The sequence below is a fragment of the Morchella sextelata genome, assembly GCF_020137385.1.
Source record: "Morchella sextelata strain SCLS chromosome Unknown scls_5, whole genome shotgun sequence".
In the NCBI taxonomy this organism is placed as follows: domain Eukaryota; kingdom Fungi; phylum Ascomycota; class Pezizomycetes; order Pezizales; family Morchellaceae; genus Morchella; species Morchella sextelata.
In genome coordinates, this window is record NW_025408620.1 from 1,530,043 (window position 1) to 1,550,813 (window position 20,771).

A 20,771-nucleotide genomic window follows, 5' to 3' on the forward strand; every position below is an offset into this window, starting at 1 on the left:
ACCAGAAAGTAGGGCGGGATTGATACATAAATGTAACCCGCGCTACTAGCGCCGTCCCGTCCCGCTGTTGACTTCACATCACCCGAGACGACCACTGCTGTTGCATATAGCAACATCATTAGAATCATAAACGACATCAGCGTATTTCCATCTCTATACCTTTTTGTCCGTCGATTTCAGCGGCGAGAGTCTTTCTTTGTTCCGATTATGTCGAGATGCTACTTCCCCGATGAATGTCCACCGAGGACATCCAGTCACACTGAGCCCATCTTTAGGCCTGCACCTCCCAAGACTCCTTCTACTGAGCCTATCTTTAGGCCTGCACCTCCCAGGACTCTTTCTACTGGGCCTATCTTTAGGCCTGCACCTCCCAGGACTCTTTCTACTGGGCCCATCTTTAGGCCTGCACCCCCCACTACTCCTTCTACCAATCCCAATTTAAAACACTTCTACGATTTATCTCGCCAGATAAAAGAAGATCTCAGGCAATGGATCCGCGAAAAGGCTTACCACCATGCTTTCTTGCGTGGGAACGGTAGATTTATGGGTCAAATCCGACTGCACAATATGCTGTGCAGCAGTTTGACAGCTAAGATGATACATATCGGCCACGATGCGTCAGATGTCCGTGAAGAGCTTCTGCATCTCATCGAGCACGAAGGATTGATTGCCGAACTGATGCGGGAACAGTCCAGAAGAATGGAAGGTGTACTCTCGGGGACAGACTTATCGGCAGCACTGCCGGTACCTCCTGATGAACCGGCGGTTGTGATGTGGATCAAAAGAACCGCAAAAGAAGTGGCCTTTTGGGATAAATCCCATAATGGGTTTGTCAAAGGAGCCTTTATTGGTGAGATTAGGCTGTACAATAGGCTGGTTGATCGCTTACCTGACCTGCGCACCAAGATAAAACCTCCTGCTGGCGGGTATCGTAATAATCAAATTATCACTAAGACTCTGGTGAGGATGATATCGCAGGGATATATTGAGGAGCTTGAGGCCGAAGGCAAGTTGAGGCAAAACCAGAACCAGCAGGGCGGGATGTTTGACCAGAAATCGGTCGGGACGTGAGTAACTTCTGTTTGAAATATCGATATATTTGTTAGTCTATAGTTAGTTATCCATACTAACGAAAGAATCAATAGGTCTGATGAATCCAATTCTTCTACAAGGGCCACTCAGGGTACACACATCGAGCAAAGCAGCTTTTGCATGAAGAAAAAAGCAAAACATTCCCCTATATTCGATAATACCAGGGTAATCACTCAAGAAAAAGACACCACCGGTTATCGCAACATATTCCGCAGCGTACACAGTAAATCCCGTTGCGATTTTACAGACGCCCCCAAAACCATTGATGATACGTCTGCCTCGTGTTGTGCCACAATTGCAACTTCCTGTTCGGAATACACTTCTCGCTTGAGGGAAATTGACGCTAAGTCCATAACTATTCCGGATCTCGGAGCCCTCCCGCCCATTTCAATCCCTGCGAACATACAACATCCAATCCTCCGATGTCTACAACGAAATCTCGAAATAGCCTTTTTCGAATATGCGCAAAAATACTACCCGGATTTTCTTGTTTCCAATGACTTGACCCACGCTCAAGCCGTCACCCTTAATATCTGGACCGCCATGTTTCACAAGGCCTGTTCCAACGGCGAGATCTCCCTGGGGACTCGAGATTTGAGATCCGTCACCGTGATCTTTGAAGATCTTGACGAGCTGTACGAAGCCTCTGTTAAGCGCCTTATACTAGACGGCACCAGACTCACTGAGCTTACCGCGTCTGCTGCGTACACAATGAAGTACCTCGGAGATCAGTATCGTGCTGAGAGGGTCAAGGAGATTAGCTTGGCTTTTGTAACCGCTTGCACCGACGACATCACCAATCGCTTCACCAAAATCACCCATAAGCTTCAAGATACCATGGAGAAGATCGCGATGGAGAGAAAGAGGCTCGATAATATTGAGGAGAAGGTTAAGCGGAGGTTAGAGGGGGAGATGAAGGAACTGGTTGAGCGTATGGAGGGATCTCTCCGTGAGGAGATCGGGAGTCTTGGAATTCTAGGCAGAGCTGCCATTTGATCGTGTAAGCAACTATGTGTATTTGTATGAAGTTTTGAGACGACGATCTTCGTCTCTGCTGGTCAGCTATAACTTCAACAACACATGCATTTTACTCCAAGCTTTGCGAGTAAATAGAATGTTTACCTTCTAACTGACGGCTATTCTTTCCTTGTTCTTCCCTCGTCGTGAGTTTTGTGAATAAATATAAACCCTTTACTCGGGCGTAACATATAGTAGTCTTCTGCGCCATATTTAAGAATTAGCCATCTGGTAGTATTGTGCAGCCATCGCCGGTAGAGAGCAAAACTATAAACAAATACTTCCACTGGTGGCTTTTAGGTAAGACACTCGCACCAAAGGCGACATGTTTTTTTATATCAAACAGTTTTCCTTTCCGCCCTGGCCTGAAATTTCTCTCCAAGAAAGATTCAAAGCCTAGCCTATAAAAAGATCAAGATAAGATTAGATAGTATGTGGGTGCCAAGACCTAACTATTCTCCAGGTATGGTGTTGTCTATCTATCCTTCTCTGCGAAATGATTATCTGAGACAACAAAACGGTGGTGGTGATGATGATGAGAGAAGAACAAGACGAAAACTAAGCTAGAGATAGCCGCATCTGGACACCTATCTATCGCCCTCCGAAAAGCTACGTTCCTACTTGCTCGCCCACTTCGGCCACCGCTTAGACGTATTTATCTATTACTAAGCATTCGCAAATAGCGTGCCACAACGGCGGGTTGGGGTATGGTGGGCGACACGATATCGGGGTCGGTCTTGGCACATGTAAAAATCTCCATCAGGTAAATCATCACCTATTTAGTAGTGAAACAAGTGTTTTTGAGCTCACAGATGGCAGATCATAGCCGTTTTTGGTAATCAACCGAGTGCTTTATGGTGATTGACAGGGGTATTTTACTGGATTTCGATCCGGCCTTAATAATTTGTATGGGTAAAAAATTGACCTGCCTCCCTACCAAAATCACCCAACTTCAAACTCTATCTCCTCAACCACAACACAAGATAATTAAAATCAAAGGCTGTAGAATGATTCTGCTCTTGATTCTCTATCATTCTACGGCTTCTAATCAAAAATATATTGTGTTGTTGTTGAGGAGATAGATTTGGCGTTCATATACTCTTACCGGCCCCGATATCGTGTCACCCACCATAGGAGTAGAGTACTAACAGCGTAACCTAACGCAAGACTTATATAAGATCTTCATTTTTACCGTTGCAATATTTACTGGAAGAAAAGAAAAAGGAAAGAACTACGTCATGGCCAGCAGGTTGTATGGTGCGGTCGGCCTGTAAGGTGTACCACAATCCGGGTTGGTTATTCCAGAACTTTGAGGTAATGAATTAAGCTGAGAAAACTTGGAGAGCCTATTTGTAGTATAATAAGAGTTCCCAAGTTTTTATCTGTCCATAATGTTCATAGTTATTGTGGAATAAATACCTATATTTCCGTGTTGAAATCGGGATTTGGAACGTGCTCAGATATACACATCCATGCTCAGATGTACACATTTCCCGGGTGAATTACTTTTTAGCCATAACCCCACCTCACAACCTCCTACTAGTTCATACTACTTTTTTAAAGTCAACAGATATCACCTTCAAGGATGGGCCGCATTTCTAAAGCACAAAAATCCCGCCAGGAAAAAGCTAAGAAGGGAGGTAGAGGCAGGAAAAAGACAGTCATTCCAGATACTCCTATCAAAACTCCATGGAGACCCAAAACTACCCTTTGGCGCCTAAAAAAACATGCTGCCAACGCACAAAAAACCTTATTTGCCAACGCTTTCCAGAAACTTGTCATGGACAGAAATACAAGACCATTTTCTCCATTATTATATTCCCTAAGCAATGCAACTAGGCCCTCTACTGGTAATAGGAGTACAAGAGCAGTAGCTGGCAGTGAATTAGGTTCAAATACTCCGGCGGAAATACCAGGGGTAGATGTAACAAGAGAGGGGGGGGAATATCAACACCTTAATATCAAATTAAATCCAGAGGAACCTGAAGAGCCTGAGGGAGATTTTGAGGATATTGAGGATGATGTTGAGGCCTTATATATTGGAGAATATGGCAAAGCGGAGCTTGAGAGTGCGGTATTCAACTGGCCTAATGTCCAATCGGTACCAGTTAAGTGTATGATATTAAATCAAGGTAATTCAAATATTTCAAACATCAGTGATTTTTGTGAGAGTTTTTGAGATACTGATATATATTACTTCAATTTCTTATAGCTATTCGGGATATACTTAGAGTACTTAACTCTAAGCATCACCCTAACGGGCAGGACTATATTTGGCATCAACAGGTTTTGTTTTTCATGAACTGGCAGCTCACTACACTCAAAAAAGATAACCATAATAAAAATTTAAAAAAAAAATATACAAGGAAGGAGTGTGTTATGAATGTAGCAATATGCTATCAAAAGGGTCGGAAGGTACAGGAGAGAATATTGAGACTGGAGAAAGAGTGGGTGAGGCATCGGAAAATGCCAATTAGTGGTCAGGGAAAAAACTCGAAAATGTTATGCATGTTAGAAGATGAGGGGACTATAATTGCAGTGCAGGAGTTTTTAGCTACTGCAGGATCAGGTAAAAATACTATCATTATATTCATTTACGCATGCTAATTATTGACAATAGATTTAAGGGCTGACATGCTTGTCAAAGCGGTTTCTGAATATTGGAAATCTACACAAATTGATATCAAAAAAGACTCGGAATTGGCTCTGCTATCTAGTTCCTTAAAGGAGATTGAACAGTACAGTACTACTCCTACTCTCTTTCGAAAGAAGCTCAGTATCTCGTCTACCACTGCAAAAGATTGGCTTCATCGACTTGGATATCGTTGGGGAGAGGTCAAAAAGGATATCTATAAGGATGGACATGAGAGACCGGATGTGGTGAATTATAGGCAGGAGGTATTCCTTAAAACATATGAAGAGCTGTCATCGGTAATGCCTTATCCTGTCAGACATGAAAATGGAGATGTGGAGGTGCATATACCAATTATTCCTGAAGGGCATAAACTCATTATTCCAGTCACTCATGATGAGTGTACATGCAATGCCAACGATGGCCCTCATTATCAATGGGTAAGAGGCGATCATATACCATTGAGAAGCAAATCTAGGGGACAGGGTATACATATTTCAGAATTTGTTACTCCATGGGGGAGATTAAGGGTAGATGAGAAAAATATGTCAGATGGGGACCTTATCAAATATGGCTTGCATAAGAGAGAGGCAACCGAAATTATTCAATGTGGAGGAGCTATATGGTGGGATCAGGAAAAAATAGTGCAGCAGACATTAACAGCTATAACTATTTTCGAAGCAGCGCATCCCGGTTGCTGTGCATTATTCCTCTTTGATAATGCAACTAGTCATAGTGTAACGGCAGCCATGTGGTTTGGTCATGCGAGGTGTTAGGGTACCAAGAGGAAGGGTTATGCAGTGTGGTTGGATTTAGCGAAGTGGGTTTCTATTATGTTCTTTCTGTTTCTGTTACGCGAAGAGTATGAGTCAGCATTGGGATAGGGTATGGATATATAAGGGGGGCGTTGTCTCGTGATTTCTTGTTTCTCTTTCTTTTCCTTTTCTCTTTATGCAACCTCTGTACTTTACAGTCACGAATACTATTTGGTTCGCGCTACGTCATAGGGTTTACCCGGTATACTAGACCAGGTACAACCATCCATAGTCCATAGTCCACAGTTCCCGTTCTTGCCTTAGGTGTACCCTTCGGCTCCATAGTCCATAGTCCACGAACCTCCTACGTCCACGTCTTCGCCTCGGTTGTATTCCTTGGCTTCATAGTTCCTACGCCCATAGTCCCCGTTATACTTAGGTTGCATCCTTCTACAGCCAACCGATACAACACCACCTTGCTTAGTTCTAGTCGCGACTATGTCCGACACCACTCAGGATACGCTGTTACAGCGTCTTTCAGAATTTCTGACCACCTATGGTCCCCTCCCAGCCGATATAGACTTCGGCGAAGAACTTACGGAGGCTCATGGCCTTATTGCTGAGTGTTTGGAGGCTCTCACCAAGCCTCTTGACACCCCCGCACCACTAGAACCCGTTATCGACACAGCTCAGGAAGAGGTCATTGCCGGCCTCACCACAGAACTAGAAGCAGCCAACGAAAAGGCTCTGGATTTTTGGCAAACCTTGTGCGATAACCAGGAAGATTCTACCGAGATCATCCGAGGTCGCGACGAGGTTATTGTTGCTTTGAAGATCGAGCTGGAGGAATCGAAGGCTGAAGAAGAAGAGCTTCGGTTCCGTCTGGCACTACACCAGGAAAGTCTCGCCATTGCCGACGAGAACCTCGCTGATGTTGAAGATGAGATTCTTCACATCACTTCTGTTGCAAAAGCCTGGGAGGCCCAAGCCAATGCCACCATTGCTGATCTTCGTTCTCGTATCCCCGTTTCTACCGCTACAGTTAAATCTCGCCATGTCTCCAAGCCTCGTTACCTGGCTCCTCGCGCCCAAGATCCCCGTTCCATTAGCAATTGGCGAGAAAGGTCACTTGAAAATGGATCCCCAAAGCCGGCGTTAAAAGGTCAGCCCCTTTGGTAAAAAATGGCAAACCAAAGGGGCCAGCCCCGCCACCTGTTCCTGTTCTCCCTGCTGCTGCTGCTGTGTCTGAGGATAAGATGTCCGAAGACTCTCTTGTTGTTACCTGTTCGGTCTCTCAGAATCCCGACTCTTTCATTCCCACCTACGCTCTCATTGATACTGGAGCATCAGGATATGCTTTTATCGATGAATCCTTTGTACGTCACAACAATCTTGCAATGACCCCCCTTAGGAAATCTCGCCAGGTAGATGTTATGGATGGAAGACCTATCCAGTCAGGAGAAATTACCCACATTGTCGATGTTTCACTAGATATTCATGGTCACCGAGAAATTGCCTCATGTTTCGTTACAAAGTTGGGACATTATCCGATCGTGATGGGAATACCGTGGATGCGACGGCACGATGTCACCATTCGGCCAAAAAATAACCTACTTATTTTTGACTCTCGAAGCTGTTGTCAACACTGTTCACTCAGTGGAACGACAGTCACTGTCCATGGAATATCGATCCCTCCACCGGAACATCATACTGTTGTCGTTTCAGCAGTTGAGGAATCCACCGTCGACGTCAAGCAACTAGTACCAAAGGAGTTCCACCATCGTCTCCATATGTTCCAAGAATATGATGCTTCAGTCCTTCCACCACATCGGCCGTCACATGATATTGAGATCGTATTGGAGGAAGGTAAACGACCACCGTACGGACCGATATATGGATTATCCCAGGTTGAATTGAAAGCACTACGAGAATACCTTGACGAAAATCTACCTAAGGGATTCATTCGAGCCAGTGAGTCGCCAGCGGGAGCACCCATACTATTCGTAAAGAAAAGTGATGGGACTCTCCGACTATGTGTGGATTACCGAGGCCTCAATGCGATTACGATTAAAAATCGATACCCGTTACCACTGTTAAAGGAAACTTTGGCTAAACTTTCGAAGGCACAGTACTATACCAAGTTGGATCTACGTTGGGGATACAATCAGATCAGGGTAGCGGAGGGAGACGAATGGAAAACGGCATTTAGGACTCGTTATGGACATTTCGAGTATACTGTAATGCCGTTCGGATTAGCTAATGCCCCTGCTACGTTCCAACACTGGATCAATGATATTTTACGACCATACCTCGACCAATTTGTGACAGCATACCTAGATGACATTCTTATCTACTCGGAAACCCTGGCAGAACACAAAGAGCACATTCGAAAGGTTTTGAAGGTACTTGATGAGAATCATGTTCACCTTAAGCCTGAGAAATGTGAATTTATAGTCCAGGAAACGAAGTATCTCGGCCTTATTCTCACCCCGGATGGGAATAGGATGGATCCAAAGAAAGTTGTCGATGTTTTGGAATGGTCCACACCAAGGAATCTCCATGATATTCAAGTATTTCTGGGATTTGCGAATTTCTATCGGCGTTTTATATTAGGGTATTCAAAAATTGTTGCTCCGCTTACAGCTCTGACCAAGAAAAATGTTAAATTTGAATGGACGGATGAAAGGGAGGAAGCATTCCAGACATTGAAAAGGATGTTCACAACGGCACCCATACTAATGCACTTTGATCCGGATCGGAAAATCGTGGTAGAAACCGATGCATCCGACTATGTTTCTGCTGGAATTCTGTCCCAACGTGACGACGAAGGAATTCTACATCCAGTCGCTTTCTTCTCTAAGAAACATTCCCCTGCGGAATGTAACTATGAGATCTATGATAAAGAACTCCTGGCAATCGTACGATGTTTTGAGGAATGGCGACATTATTTAGAGGGGGCACAATTCCCAATTGAAGTTCTTAGCGACCATCGGAACCTCGAATATTTCATGTCAACAAAGTTATTAAACCGTCGACAAGCCCGTTGGTCGGAATTTCTTTCACGTTTCGATTTTGTCATTCAATTTAGACCAGGGAAACAAGGAGCAAAGCCGGATGCATTGACTAGGAAGTCGGGTGACCTACCTGAGGAGGGGGATGAACGGTTGACGCATCAAAGCCAGGTGGTTTTAAAGCGAAAAAATTTGGATTCAAAGCTAAGTTTGTTCGCGGGTTCTTTTTCAAATGAATCCGCTGAAGGAATGTCCACTGTAGAAGAGTTGTTTTCAAATGCTTATCAAGTTGACAGTTTCCCGAACAAAATCCTTGCGATGCTTCGGAATGGCGTTCGCCATTCGAATAAAATTTCACTTGCTGAATGTACGGAGGACAACAATGGTCGGCTACTTTATCGTGGCGCACTCTACGTACCGGACGACAATGACCTTCGAATAAAACTTCTAAAAGAATACCATGATAACCCATCGGCAGGTCATCCAGGCAGAGCAAAGACTTTGGAACTCCTGAATCGAGAATACTACTGGCCACGAATGCGAAATTATGTCGATCAGTATGTTAGGAATTGCAATGTGTGTGCCCGTAGCAAGGCATCACGCAATGCGCCCTACGGAGTACTCCGACCTATGCCAATACCTGATGGACCATGGATGGATGTATCGATGGATTTTGTTACAGACCTTCCGGAGAGTGATGGGTACAATGCAATTCTAGTTGTGGTGGATAGACTAACTAAAATGCGACATTTCATACCCACAACTAAAGAGGCGGATTCAAAAGAAGTAGCGAGGTTATATATCGATAATGTTTGGAAATTACATGGACTCCCTGAAACTATGGTATCTGATCGAGGGACACAATTTGTTGCGGAATTCTGGAGGTCCCTTTGCGATCGTTTGGAAATATCGCCAAAATTCTCTACAGCGTTTCACCCCCAGACGGATGGACAAACGGAAAGAATCAATGCTGTGATGGAACAATACCTTCGAAGTTATGTTTCTTATCAACAGGACGACTGGGTTCGATGGTTGCCAATGGCCGAGTTTGCAACAAATAACCATGCTTCTGAAACGACGAGAATCTCTCCATTTTACGCCAACTCAGGGAGGAATCCAAGAATGACTTTTGGTCCTTTGGAACATGGTAGGACGACAGCGGAGGATCAGGCCAATAGTATTGCAAGGGAGATGAAGGATATATTGGATTTTCTAAAGGATGAATTATTTCGAGCGCAAAGGATTCAAGAAGAGTCCGCCAATATACGTCGAACTCCAGCACCTCACTATCGAGTAGGAGATCGAGTTTTCTTATCAACACGCCATGTCCTCACCAAACGACCATCGAAGAAACTTGACTGGAAACGTATTGGACCATACATCGTGAAGCGGATCGTTAGTCCTTATGCCTATGAGTTGGAACTTCCTCGTTCCATGAAAGTTCATCCCGTATTCCATGTCTCTTTATTGTCGTCTGCAGCAAACGATCCTTTACCAGGACAACAACAGTTACCACCACCGCCGGTCGAAGTTGAAGGACAGGAGGAGTGGGAAGTCGAGGATATTTTGGATTCCAGGGATCGTCGGGGAAGATTTGAATACTTGGTTAAGTATGCCGATTATGACGAAGCTTCGTGGCAGCCATTGTCGGATGTCGAACATTCGCCCGATATTGTCAAACGATTTCACAAACGATATCCACGGAAGCCTAAGCCTACCAGGAGGTAGGCCGTAGAGGGGGGAGTGGTCTGTAACGGCAGCCATGTGGTTTGGTCATGCGAGGTGTTAGGGTACCAAGAGGAAGGGTTATGCAGTGTGGTTGGATTTAGCGAAGTGGGTTTCTATTATGTTCTTTCTGTTTCTGTTACGCGAAGAGTATGAGTCAGCATTGGGATAGGGTATGGATATATAAGGGGGGCGTTGTCTCGTGATTTCTTGTTTCTCTTTCTTTTCCTTTTCTCTTTATGCAACCTCTGTACTTTACAGTCACGAATACTATTTGGTTCGCGCTACGTCATAGGGTTTACCCGGTATACTAGACCAGGTACAACCATCCATAGTCCATAGTCCACAGTTCCCGTTCTTGCCTTAGGTGTACCCTTCGGCTCCATAGTCCATAGTCCACGAACCTCCTACGTCCACGTCTTCGCCTCGGTTGTATTCCTTGGCTTCATAGTTCCTACGCCCATAGTCCCCGTTATACATAGTGCATTTGCTTCAGATGCATTGAGGGGGACAAAAATGAATAAAGGGTCAGGGGGGTCACAACCACATATGAGAGACGGATGGTATATGGATAAAAACGGAGTCAGAATGGTTCAGAAGATGTGTTATGGACAGAGGGAGAGAAAAATCCCGAAATCATTATGGGGAGAACCTAAAGGTTTAGAAGTCATTTTAAAAGAAAGAGGCTTATGGCCCAAAGAGGGCCTATATCTGGACTGCACTCAACGGAGTAATGTCCCCAAAGAGCAGAGAAAACACTCTGAAGCAGTAGCCAATTGCTGTGCCCGCAAACTCATATCTCAACAACCAGATTTTCTGTCACAAAAAGGTAGAGTTCAAGAAGTAGTAGAGGGTAGAGGACACAGAGTTTTATTCTACCCTAGATTCCATTGCGAACTCAATTGGATTGAGTACTTCTGGGCTAGGGTAAAGCTGTATACCCGAAATAATTGTGGTTATGATATAAAGTCTCTTAGAGAAAATGTACCCCTAGCACTCACATGGGCATCAGATTTGATACCCAAATGGTGGAGCAAATCGTTGAGAATTATGGATACATATAGGGCGGGAGTTATATATGGTACTGAAGAGTTCAGAGTGAAAGCTTATAAGAGTCACAGGAGGGTTACTAGTAGTAAAATATAATTTCTTGTAGTCTTACTATAGGTGCAAAAAATATCAAAAAATAAACTTGGAGCAATTTGATGAACGGTACCTCTAATTACATACTAAACTCTCTAAGAATCCCTACTGAAAATCCGGAATCATTTGGATCTATATTCATAATGCTAGTACAGTTTAAAAAATCTTCCGTAATGGTACCAAAATGATCAAAAATTAAACTCAAGGGATTTCTTGCTCGAAAGTCTCTATTTTAGCGGACACACCACAAGAACCCACGTTTAAAATCTGGCGAATTTAGGAGCATTATTCATAAAGTTAAAAAATATTTTGTATTTCATGTATTGATGGTCGTTGACCACTTGAAAGTCTTGGCGTTCCAACCCGTTGTCATGGCGGTACACCTTTAAGACCAGCCGCACCATATGTGTGGAATGAACAAACTAAGGCTAATTTGCTTCAAATACCGGCGGTAGATTCAAAGAAAGGAGATCTTCAATGCGCGCGGCAGTCTTCTGCAATTTCTGCTTACTCGGTCGGTCTTCTCATTAGTCATTCGTGCTGAATTCACTGTGCAAATATAGATGTAGCTCTGGGCTCTTGGGAACTAGGCGCCAAGCCATTTCCTCGAGTGACAACATATGATTCTCACCACAGACAGATGTGCACAGATATCAACTTCTAGTCATATGACAATTTTAAATTTCTACATCTACCACCACAGTACTAGAATACAATTCCAAAGTATCCTCCCATTACACCCCCCCAGAATTCTCAACTATGAACTAGTCTAAATTTAAGCGGTGCTGGAGCTGAACCAGACGGTGGCACCAGCGGAAGTGGGGACACCGGAGGTGACGGCGCTGGTGGTGTCAAGAGTGTAAGTGTAGGGGAGACTAGACGGGGTGATAGTTCCCACGAGGGCCTCGTTGGTGCCGATGCCCAAGTCGTTTCCGGTGGCGACAGCATAGCCGGCATCGGTGGAGTAGCTGTTCACTCGAATTAATATTTACTCCACAACGGGAAAGATTACGGGAGAGCGGAGAGCCTACATCGCATCCTCAGTGTTGACAAAGACGTTGTTCTCAATCAACAACTGCGCACCATCACGGGTGTTGATTCCGTCATTGAGGGTGTCGTAGTAGTTGTTGAAGATGTGGCCGGTTCCGAAGCGGAAAGAAGGACCACGGGAGTTCAAGTTCTTCCAGTAGTTGTGGTGGTAAGTAACAGTGAGATGGCCAGTGTCCTCGGCACTGTTGCTGTCAGAGTGTCCAACAAGAGATGCCTTCCAGTGGTCGTGGAGGTAGTTGTAGGAGACGGTGACCCAGTCAGCAGCGTGGGTGATATCGAGCAGGCCGTCGTAGTAGTCTTTGTCATGGTCCAGATCAGAGGAGAGGTCATTGTGATCGATCCAGACGTTTGTGGCGGCCTGAATGGCAATAGCATCGGTGGACGCAAGAACCTTCTGAATGGTGAGACCACGAACGATAACGTTGCTCACGTCGATAATTCTGATTCCAATGTTGACAAGGGCTGAAAATCATTAGTAATTATCGTTTTTATAGAAATATGCGGGTGAAGACTTACTAGCACCCTGAGCACCAAGAATCGAGGTGTTGGAACCGGGCCTAACAGCAACGCCCTCACTTTCTGTGGAGGTGAGGGTGCCGGAGATAATGACAATTTTTTTCTCGTCACCTGCAACAGCGGCTTCAAGTGCGGCAAGGGTAGTCACGGTAGTGACAGTACCGCCCGAACCACCAGTGGTTCCGCCATTCTGGGTAGCGAACTAGATACCACGACTGTGTAAGTATCTAGTTTTTCAAAGGTTTGAGAGTTAAACTTACACCAACGGAAGCAGTTGTGCTGTATCCGGTAACAGCGCGCTTGCTGATAGATGCTGGAATTGCAGAAACTAGCTGCGTCAAGCAGACCGCGAGAAGAGGGAGCGAGAACTTCATTGTAAAAGATTGAAACCGAGATCAAGGGAGAGGTATCGAGACAGAGAACTCTGTTGTGATGGTGAGAGAAGAGAAAAAATTTCAATCAGCGGAATTGCAGCTTCTTTATAGCTGGACTCTGGAGTATCGACTTTGGCATATTCTGGTATCACGGAGCGATATCGCGCCATTGTAATCATCATGAAAGGCTCGGTCGGTAGTCGGAGGATCTTTTAGCGAGAGAGTTCTCACAGCTCTAGGGACGAACTACAGTATTGCACTGCCGATCCCAAGTACGAATTTGGAGCTGTCCTGAAAGAGATATACAAATAACCATGCCACGAGAGGAGCCATACGCAGATCTTGACACTTTTCGGTATTAAGCAACGCCATGCGGGAAGTATTGAGGAAAGAAATTCCGGGGGTCTGGGTCTGCAGAGCTTCAGAGTCGGCCCTGGTCGCCGAGAGATTCTTACAAGCCTTCTGAAAACGGGGAGATTTTCACATGCCTTGGCAGTAGAGTAGGTGTCGCAGCGCAATGTGCCTGCCTATCAAAGGACCCTCTACGTGCGGGGGTTGGTGTCGATCTTTGTCGTGTTTCCGGTTTTCTAGCCATAGTGAGCACATTTATTATAGCAAATACGGGGATTCAAGATCTCATGCAGCATTGGCGGCGAGCTTAAATTGCTTTTCGTGCAACTGCAGACGAGAAGCTTTTCACCCGTACCCCGAACAAATCTTGCGCACCTCGTGCTGCATAGCACCCGTCCGCCAAATATTGAACGGTACGAGTGTAGTATCCCCTTAACGAAGTCGGTGTATCGTTTCAACTGCTATTCTGTAGTTTCTCTCAATGTGTAGCCATCACGCCAATGATCCGGACCCGGTAGTTTCAGAATTATAGGCAACAACAATGTTACCCTGGGACCTTGATCGAGATCCATCAATATAGAACAAGAATTCGAGCGTCGCGGCCTGGGTCGGAGTTCACGCCATGATAGGCCGACATATGATATGGGGCTACCTAATATCTGCAAAACCGGATCCTGTTGTTGTCCCTTGCCAGAGAGTCGGGGTGAAGATCACACCCGTGTAATCAATATGGTAGACGAGAGGGCCGAGAGGAACTCGACAATCAGTAATCTCAGCCTATATAGACATCATGCAGGTATATGAGCGAGTAATTCTAAGCCAAATAGAGCTTCATTACTCTTTTCTCCGTGCGCGGAGAGTTTTGCGGGGTACGTATGTCTGTACCTATTGTGCTAATATCGAGGTCTTGGCTAAAACAAAGACCCTTGGAAATCCCCCACGAATAGATGCCGAGCTTCCGGGAAGCACAGTTTTGGGAGGGAAACTGGTATGTACTTTAATTTACCCCCCCCTCAAAATGTCATCTTCAGCGACAAGCATTTCGCAATACGTTGTTCTTGAAACATCCACCGGTCTTGTCCTACTTTGACCCGAAGCGCAGCGGATCTGGGGGCTTCTCTTCCGCTGCAAATTGGCCAGGGTCATATAACTCTGCAACATTCTGTCACGTCAGCCAACGGGTATTTCACGTCAACCAGATATTCGCTTTCAGATATATATTGGGCATGCCTTGAAATGGACAACACAAACGGAAACCTCTTCTCGCCTCGTAATCAGGAACGTAAATGTCGCTCTCAAGCCTTCGGTGGACCAATTCCCCGAATTCTGTAAATATTGACATGCGGTAGATCTTGATGTTTAAGCCGATCGATACGAAAAACGCAAGAAAGGCTTGTCGTTTCGTGAACAAATAATACCTTAGAATGCAGCGATGAAATCGAGTAACTATACACAATCGGCTATTAGTCGCGACACAATACCCGCCTGTGAGTCATAAAACAAACTAAGCTCGCTCAGTATCTTTGAAGAGAATCATTGAGTACATACTGCAAACCAAATCCACAAAATCACCTCTCCTCACTCGCCTATCCCCAGGGTTAGGGTTCCTTCACCAGGCCCTGTTTTCAAAAGGCTCGGCGATGACCCCTAGAAACCTCCGAGAGGCTTGTTTATTCCCACGACCGCAGCTTGCGGTACCTCCCGAGATTTCTCTGGCTCCTGGAGAGACGATGCTAGCTGCCCCCGGCGAAATATGGGTATATAGCAGCTGCACAAGCAAGGGTGAAGGTGGAGAGAGAGATGATGAGTGATTGGTCGGAGAAACACCGGCTTTGGGGGAGTACTTTGTGGACACGGTTTGGATTACTAAGAGCGTGTGTTTAGATGGTACGACAGACGCATACAATTACTTTCGCACAGGCGCCTCTAAGGGGTATCGCTGGCTTGGGATATAATATGTAAGCATTTAAAGTGGATATTTTATAACAACAGTACAATGCAGCATTAAGGGGCATAGAATCGTTATGAATGATTGAGAATGAATACTAAATGTAAAGTACAATACAAAAAAATGCGATGTAATTCGCACCGTTAGTGATGTGATGCGGCATCGGGTGAGAATACATACATGTACTAAGTAATTAACTCACATGCTGCAAGAATACTGTAAAAAAAGCTGCATGTATCACCACCGCAGTCAAAAATATTCTGATGGACCCGGCTGTAATTTTACCAACCTTTCCGGCACGATAGTTCTTGTTCAAGTCAACATACGGCAACAAAATTGACCAAAATGTGATATTTGCCCGAAATGCAATAACACCGCTAGATGTTCTGGATATCGCGAGGACAGATAGAAAGTATGCATGCTAGGGATCTCAAAATGCAAATTTTACACCTGAGGAACAGTTATGACAGGAGTTAGGTGACCTAGTATAGGTGTGATTTGTGATTTTAGATGAAACTTGCCAAGACTTCTCGCAAGAACATTCACAGCTCATGTAAAATAGATCCGAGCGTATAGAAAAGTAGTGTCTAGAATATATCCCTTCCTCCGTATTCAGGACTTGTAGTGATTCGTGTGTAGCTCACCATGCGGCGTTCAGGAGCTACATAAAACCTAACTTAGAGTATTACTATATCTATCAATCAACGGCGTAGCATTGACGCGAAATCAGCCCAAAAGGTACGTCGTACATACACGTAGCGGTGCATATTACCACTTACTTAACCGTTCATATGATATCAACCACCACGGTTTTTTCGGCAAAAGGTTGTGAATCGCAAAAACAGACCAAGTCCTTTTCTCTCCCAACTGATCTCCGCCGCAAGAATTAAACCTCAACACCGAGAAATGGAGCCCTATACAATGGACGAGAGACTGAGAAGTAAAGATATATATGCCGCAGATTTCTTCATAGTAAGAGCTGCATAGAAAGAGGATATGTAGTGAAATTATTCTATGATACCGTCAGATAAATATCCCAAGTGGAACAGATCGAGAGCGACGGATGTTCTCGTGATTCTCTGTATATTGCGCGCTCCTATATTCTGTCCTTGATACAAGTATGAGTATGTAGGATACACATCTTGCGGTTTTTGTCTAAATAGAATGCAAGATAAAAAAGAATATCGTTCTACGCAACCAATGGTCGAGTCCAAATGTATCGTATCCAATCATGAAAACCGCCTTGCATCCACTCCGTGACGTATCACCAGCCACATTGCCTTCCACTCCTCAAAGCTGACCTCTACTAGCTTCGGCCACATCGTGATACTCTATTTCCTCACGACTCTCGCCCGAGACCTCTCCACCCATGTCGAACCCTGCGCATCTTACATAATCCCCACCCCTACACTCCCTCCCCTACATCTTACGTAACCCGTAAACCCCAGCAAACATTCACAAGTGCAATAAACAGCTGAAACACCATCTCATTGGTTGCGTGGTGTAGTTGGTTATCACACTTGCCTCACACGCAAGTGGTCCCCGGTTCGAGCCCGGGCGCAATCATCTTTTGCTCCTCCGGCCTGTGTATTGCCTGGCGTATGCGCTCGGCGGCGGTGATAGAAATACCAGGGTCTTTGTGGTGAAGTTCCGCTGGCGGGAATGTTGCTAAGTGGGAACATAAGGCTCTGTCCGGACGGACGTCAATACCATGGTGTTCACCCCGTGTAGGAAGGTGTAAGTCAGTGTAGTATTTGAGTGTTCGGATGGCCCAAGTTATTCCTTTTGATACCATGAATACGCCACAAATACGGTGCCTTAACCCAACAGTAATCTCAACTCCATCCGAACACTTTTGTCTTTAGCGAATACTTGGTTTTATCTCAGAGTATGATACCATGTAGCCGAATTTACCACAGTATTGAATACCACGTCCGTCCGAACAGGGCCTAAGTTGTATGCGAACATGAAAATAGGGTTTCACCGATCGCTCCTGTCACTATATCATAGCTAGGTTTATTTTTATAGAAAAGCCTCTGCGCTATTCCGTCGTCGATATCAAGAGTAGTTCTTTTTTCGAAAACACTCGATTCCGAGTGATAGACAATGATACAAGCGGGGGTGGGGCCGTAATATAACCCTACCCAATCTGTATGTCGAGTAATCGGTGGATTGTACAGAAGTTTTGGTAACTATTGGTTGCCGTTGCAACACAAAATTTGTATGGGAACACCATACAAAATCAGAAACACTCAAATCATGACTTTAAAAATTAGATTGCACATGCCTGAAGAATGGACTCAAAATTCTAGAATTTCCTGAGCTCCATCTTGATATAATTTCCAACTATCCTTGAAGAGTTGGAATTTTTTTGATGAAGTTGGGTGGTTGTTTCGGGTAGCCAAACATAGCTACTTTGGCTGTAAAAAGGGTATATTACCAAAACTTCTGTCCTAGTGTTATACTCGCGCGTTAATCAAGTCCTGAGAAAATTTCTGAGGTCGTTGCTACCAAGAATTCTCAGGACTTAATTAATGCGTGAGTATATAGGGTGTCTATCGAGACAGCCATTTGCGGGCCGCACATATCCGGGTTGGGGCAGTCGTTCCACCCGGGGTGTTGTTATGAGTGCGACTGCAAGGAGAGGAATAAAAAAGGTTGTCCGTATTGTATTGTTTTAATGTCCAGGTCTTGGCTCGGATTGGTTAATTCTTCCGGATCCCCAGCAGAAGCTGATCAATCCCCTCGGAGGTGCGCTTATCGGTATGTAGATCTAGTCTATCCCGCGGCGGGAGCGGGGGCGGGGAGCAAACCTCGGGTATCCCTGCTTCCCCACACTCACTACTACTACAACCCCCCCGACCCGACCCCGACCCCACCTGAACCCCCAATCACGTACAAGCCAGAATTGATCGGTATCTTAGGCACTGGCTCTAGCATACATCACGACACCCGCTGCACAATGAAGGTCGCAGTTGCCCAATACGCCACGTGCGAAACCCTCGCCAAGACTCTGGATCTCCTCGAGGGCATAACGAAGAGCGCCACCGAGCAGGTAGTAGATCTCCTTCTCTTCCCCGAGGCCTTCCTGGGGGGGTATCCGCGAACGTGCAATTTCGGGGTCGCAGTGGGCTCGCGCAGCGAGCACGGGAGGGATCAGTATTATGAGTACTGGAAGCAGTGTGTGGACCTGGGGGACTCGTGTCCCGATGGGACAGGCGTGTATCGGGAGGGGGCGGGGGATGGGACCAGGGAGAGGTTAGAGAAGGTGGCGAGGGAGTCGATGGTGTTTTTGGTAGTGGGGGTGGTGGAGAAGTGTGGGGGGAGCTTGTATTGTGCGTGTGTGTTTGTGGATCCAGAGAGGGGAGTGGTGGGGAAGAGGAGGAAGGTTATGCCGGTAGGTCCTGTATTGGAATCGTATGTGTCTGGTTGTTGATTGTTTGTTAGACAGGTGCGGAGAGGGTGGTTTGGGGGGTGGGATCGCCGAAAACGTTGAAGGCCGTGGATGCAACGTTATGTGCCGAGAAGGTGACGCTGGGGGCGGCAATCTGCTGGGAGAATTAGTAAGTTCCCTATCTATCAAGCATTGGCGTAGGAGCGGTCTCTGACCACAATCAAATCCAGCATGCCACTTCTCCGCGCATCACTCTATGCCCAAGGCGTATCAATATACCTCGCGCCCACTGCTGACGCCCGAGAGTCGTGGATGTACACTATGCGCCACATCGCAATGGAAGGACGGTGCTTCGTGCTCACCTGCAATCAGTATGTGGACACAACTACACTCCCACCGTTCGTAGATCAATATGTCGACGTTCAGAATATCGATACCACGCCGGAGATTCTCTCGTCAGGCGGGAGTGCTATTGTGGATCCAATGGGGAATGTACTGCAGGGGCCGATTGTGGGCAAGGAGGGCCTGCTGGTGCATAATATTAAGAACTTGGAGCAGGAGGTGGTGCGTGCGAAGATGGACATGGATGTGGGTTTCGGCGGGCATTATTCTAGAGGAGATGTGTTTAAGCTCAGTATAAAGGGGTTGGATCTGAGGGGGCGGGAATGAGGGGCCGGCAGTGATGGTAGTGATGGCCACGAAGACAAGAGAAGATCAAATTGCCAGTTGTTGTGTCTTGGACCGCCGATGAAAGAAAAGGTCTTGAGGGTCTTTCGAGATAATCGTAGTTCGTACTACTACGTACATAACTCTCTCTAGACAAGAAATCAGGCTCTCCTTCAGAGGGGGCTTTGCGAAACCAGTGCGAGCTCTATTTTCCGGTAACCTGATTGGTGCCGATACTCCTGTCAGCCAGAGGGCTTGTCTCGAGATAGTTGTCCCTCCAAACTATTTGTATTACGGGGTGTTATAATTATGTCTCGAGAGAATAGCTCGAGACATCTTGTCTCGTGGCCAGCATCACTAGTAGTGCGGAGAACGTTCTTGGGTGTGAAAGTGTATGTAATGTTCTTTTCAACGGCGAAGAATGTACAGCGACCCGATAACAGCACTCGTCGTTTTATTGCAAAGGATGATGAGACAGCGGAGTGACTTGATTCTTTCCTCGTCGACAAAGAGCCCAACAAGCAGTTATGTAGTCACGTGTCGAGACGGCAGTGACAGGTGTCGACACGATAGCCGAGTGATAACTCGTGAGTAAAAACTTCGGCGGGAGTGTGTGTAATGTGCAACAAGCAACGCCCCCACATGCACATTCCTAGCACAATCACTGCAGACTGTCCATGTAATTAACTACATGTATAACTATATGTACCCGCGAGAAGTAATGCATTCACAATCAGTCTCTACTCTTATATGAACAGACCTTCTGTTTACCCTTCGCTCAATTAATTTTACCTATCAAAACCCTTCTAGAGTAATTAGTCTAATATTTCCTTCCGAATACCTAGATTGATAGCTATATGCAGCGACGATTCAGTCACTATGGTGATCGACTGTACGTCCCTCTTTGCATTGACGGAGAGACACAAATCTCCGGAAGGGGTATCACGCTGGTCTAGACGTACAGCAACGGGAGTGGGACCCGCTTGATCTGGTCAGATATTAATATGGGAGTCTTGTGGGCGGGAAATCGAGGTGAGTATGCGATATAGTTATAAGTACATGTAGTTTGTGCAGCTGGCTCGAGGAGATGGTTCACA

General features: G+C 45.7%; 4 protein-coding genes across 4 annotated transcripts; 3 read left to right on the forward strand and 1 right to left on the reverse strand.

Annotated features, from left to right (window-relative positions):
* Window positions 1-207: 207 nt before the first annotated feature.
* On the forward strand, window positions 208-2,088 carry H6S33_010935 (uncharacterized protein; the record flags this gene model as incomplete). Its single annotated transcript, XM_044842309.1, has 4 exons — window positions 208-850; window positions 907-926; window positions 979-1,067; window positions 1,146-2,088. The coding sequence occupies 4 exons, from the start codon at window positions 208-210 to the stop codon at window positions 2,086-2,088; spliced, it is 1,695 nt and encodes a 564-aa protein (XP_044696865.1).
* A 3,906-nt stretch (window positions 2,089-5,994) lies between these two features.
* Window positions 5,995-6,658, forward strand: H6S33_010936 (uncharacterized protein; the record flags this gene model as incomplete). The annotated part of the gene is made up of 1 exon (XM_044842310.1): window positions 5,995-6,658. A coding segment is annotated over one exon (664 nt), but the record flags the coding sequence as incomplete, so codon positions are not given.
* Window positions 6,659-12,150: 5,492 nt separating this feature from the next.
* On the reverse strand, window positions 12,151-13,315 carry H6S33_010937 (uncharacterized protein; the record flags this gene model as incomplete). The annotated part of the gene is made up of 4 exons (XM_044842311.1): window positions 12,151-12,343; window positions 12,407-12,887; window positions 12,942-13,143; window positions 13,202-13,315. 4 exons carry the CDS (start codon window positions 13,313-13,315, stop codon window positions 12,151-12,153), a joined length of 990 nt encoding a protein of 329 aa, XP_044696867.1.
* A 5,261-nt stretch (window positions 13,316-18,576) lies between these two features.
* On the forward strand, window positions 18,577-19,677 carry H6S33_010938 (uncharacterized protein; the record flags this gene model as incomplete). The annotated part of the gene is made up of 3 exons (XM_044842313.1): window positions 18,577-19,011; window positions 19,062-19,177; window positions 19,239-19,677. The coding sequence occupies 3 exons, from the start codon at window positions 18,577-18,579 to the stop codon at window positions 19,675-19,677; spliced, it is 990 nt and encodes a 329-aa protein (XP_044696868.1).
* Window positions 19,678-20,771: the final 1,094 nt, after the last annotated feature.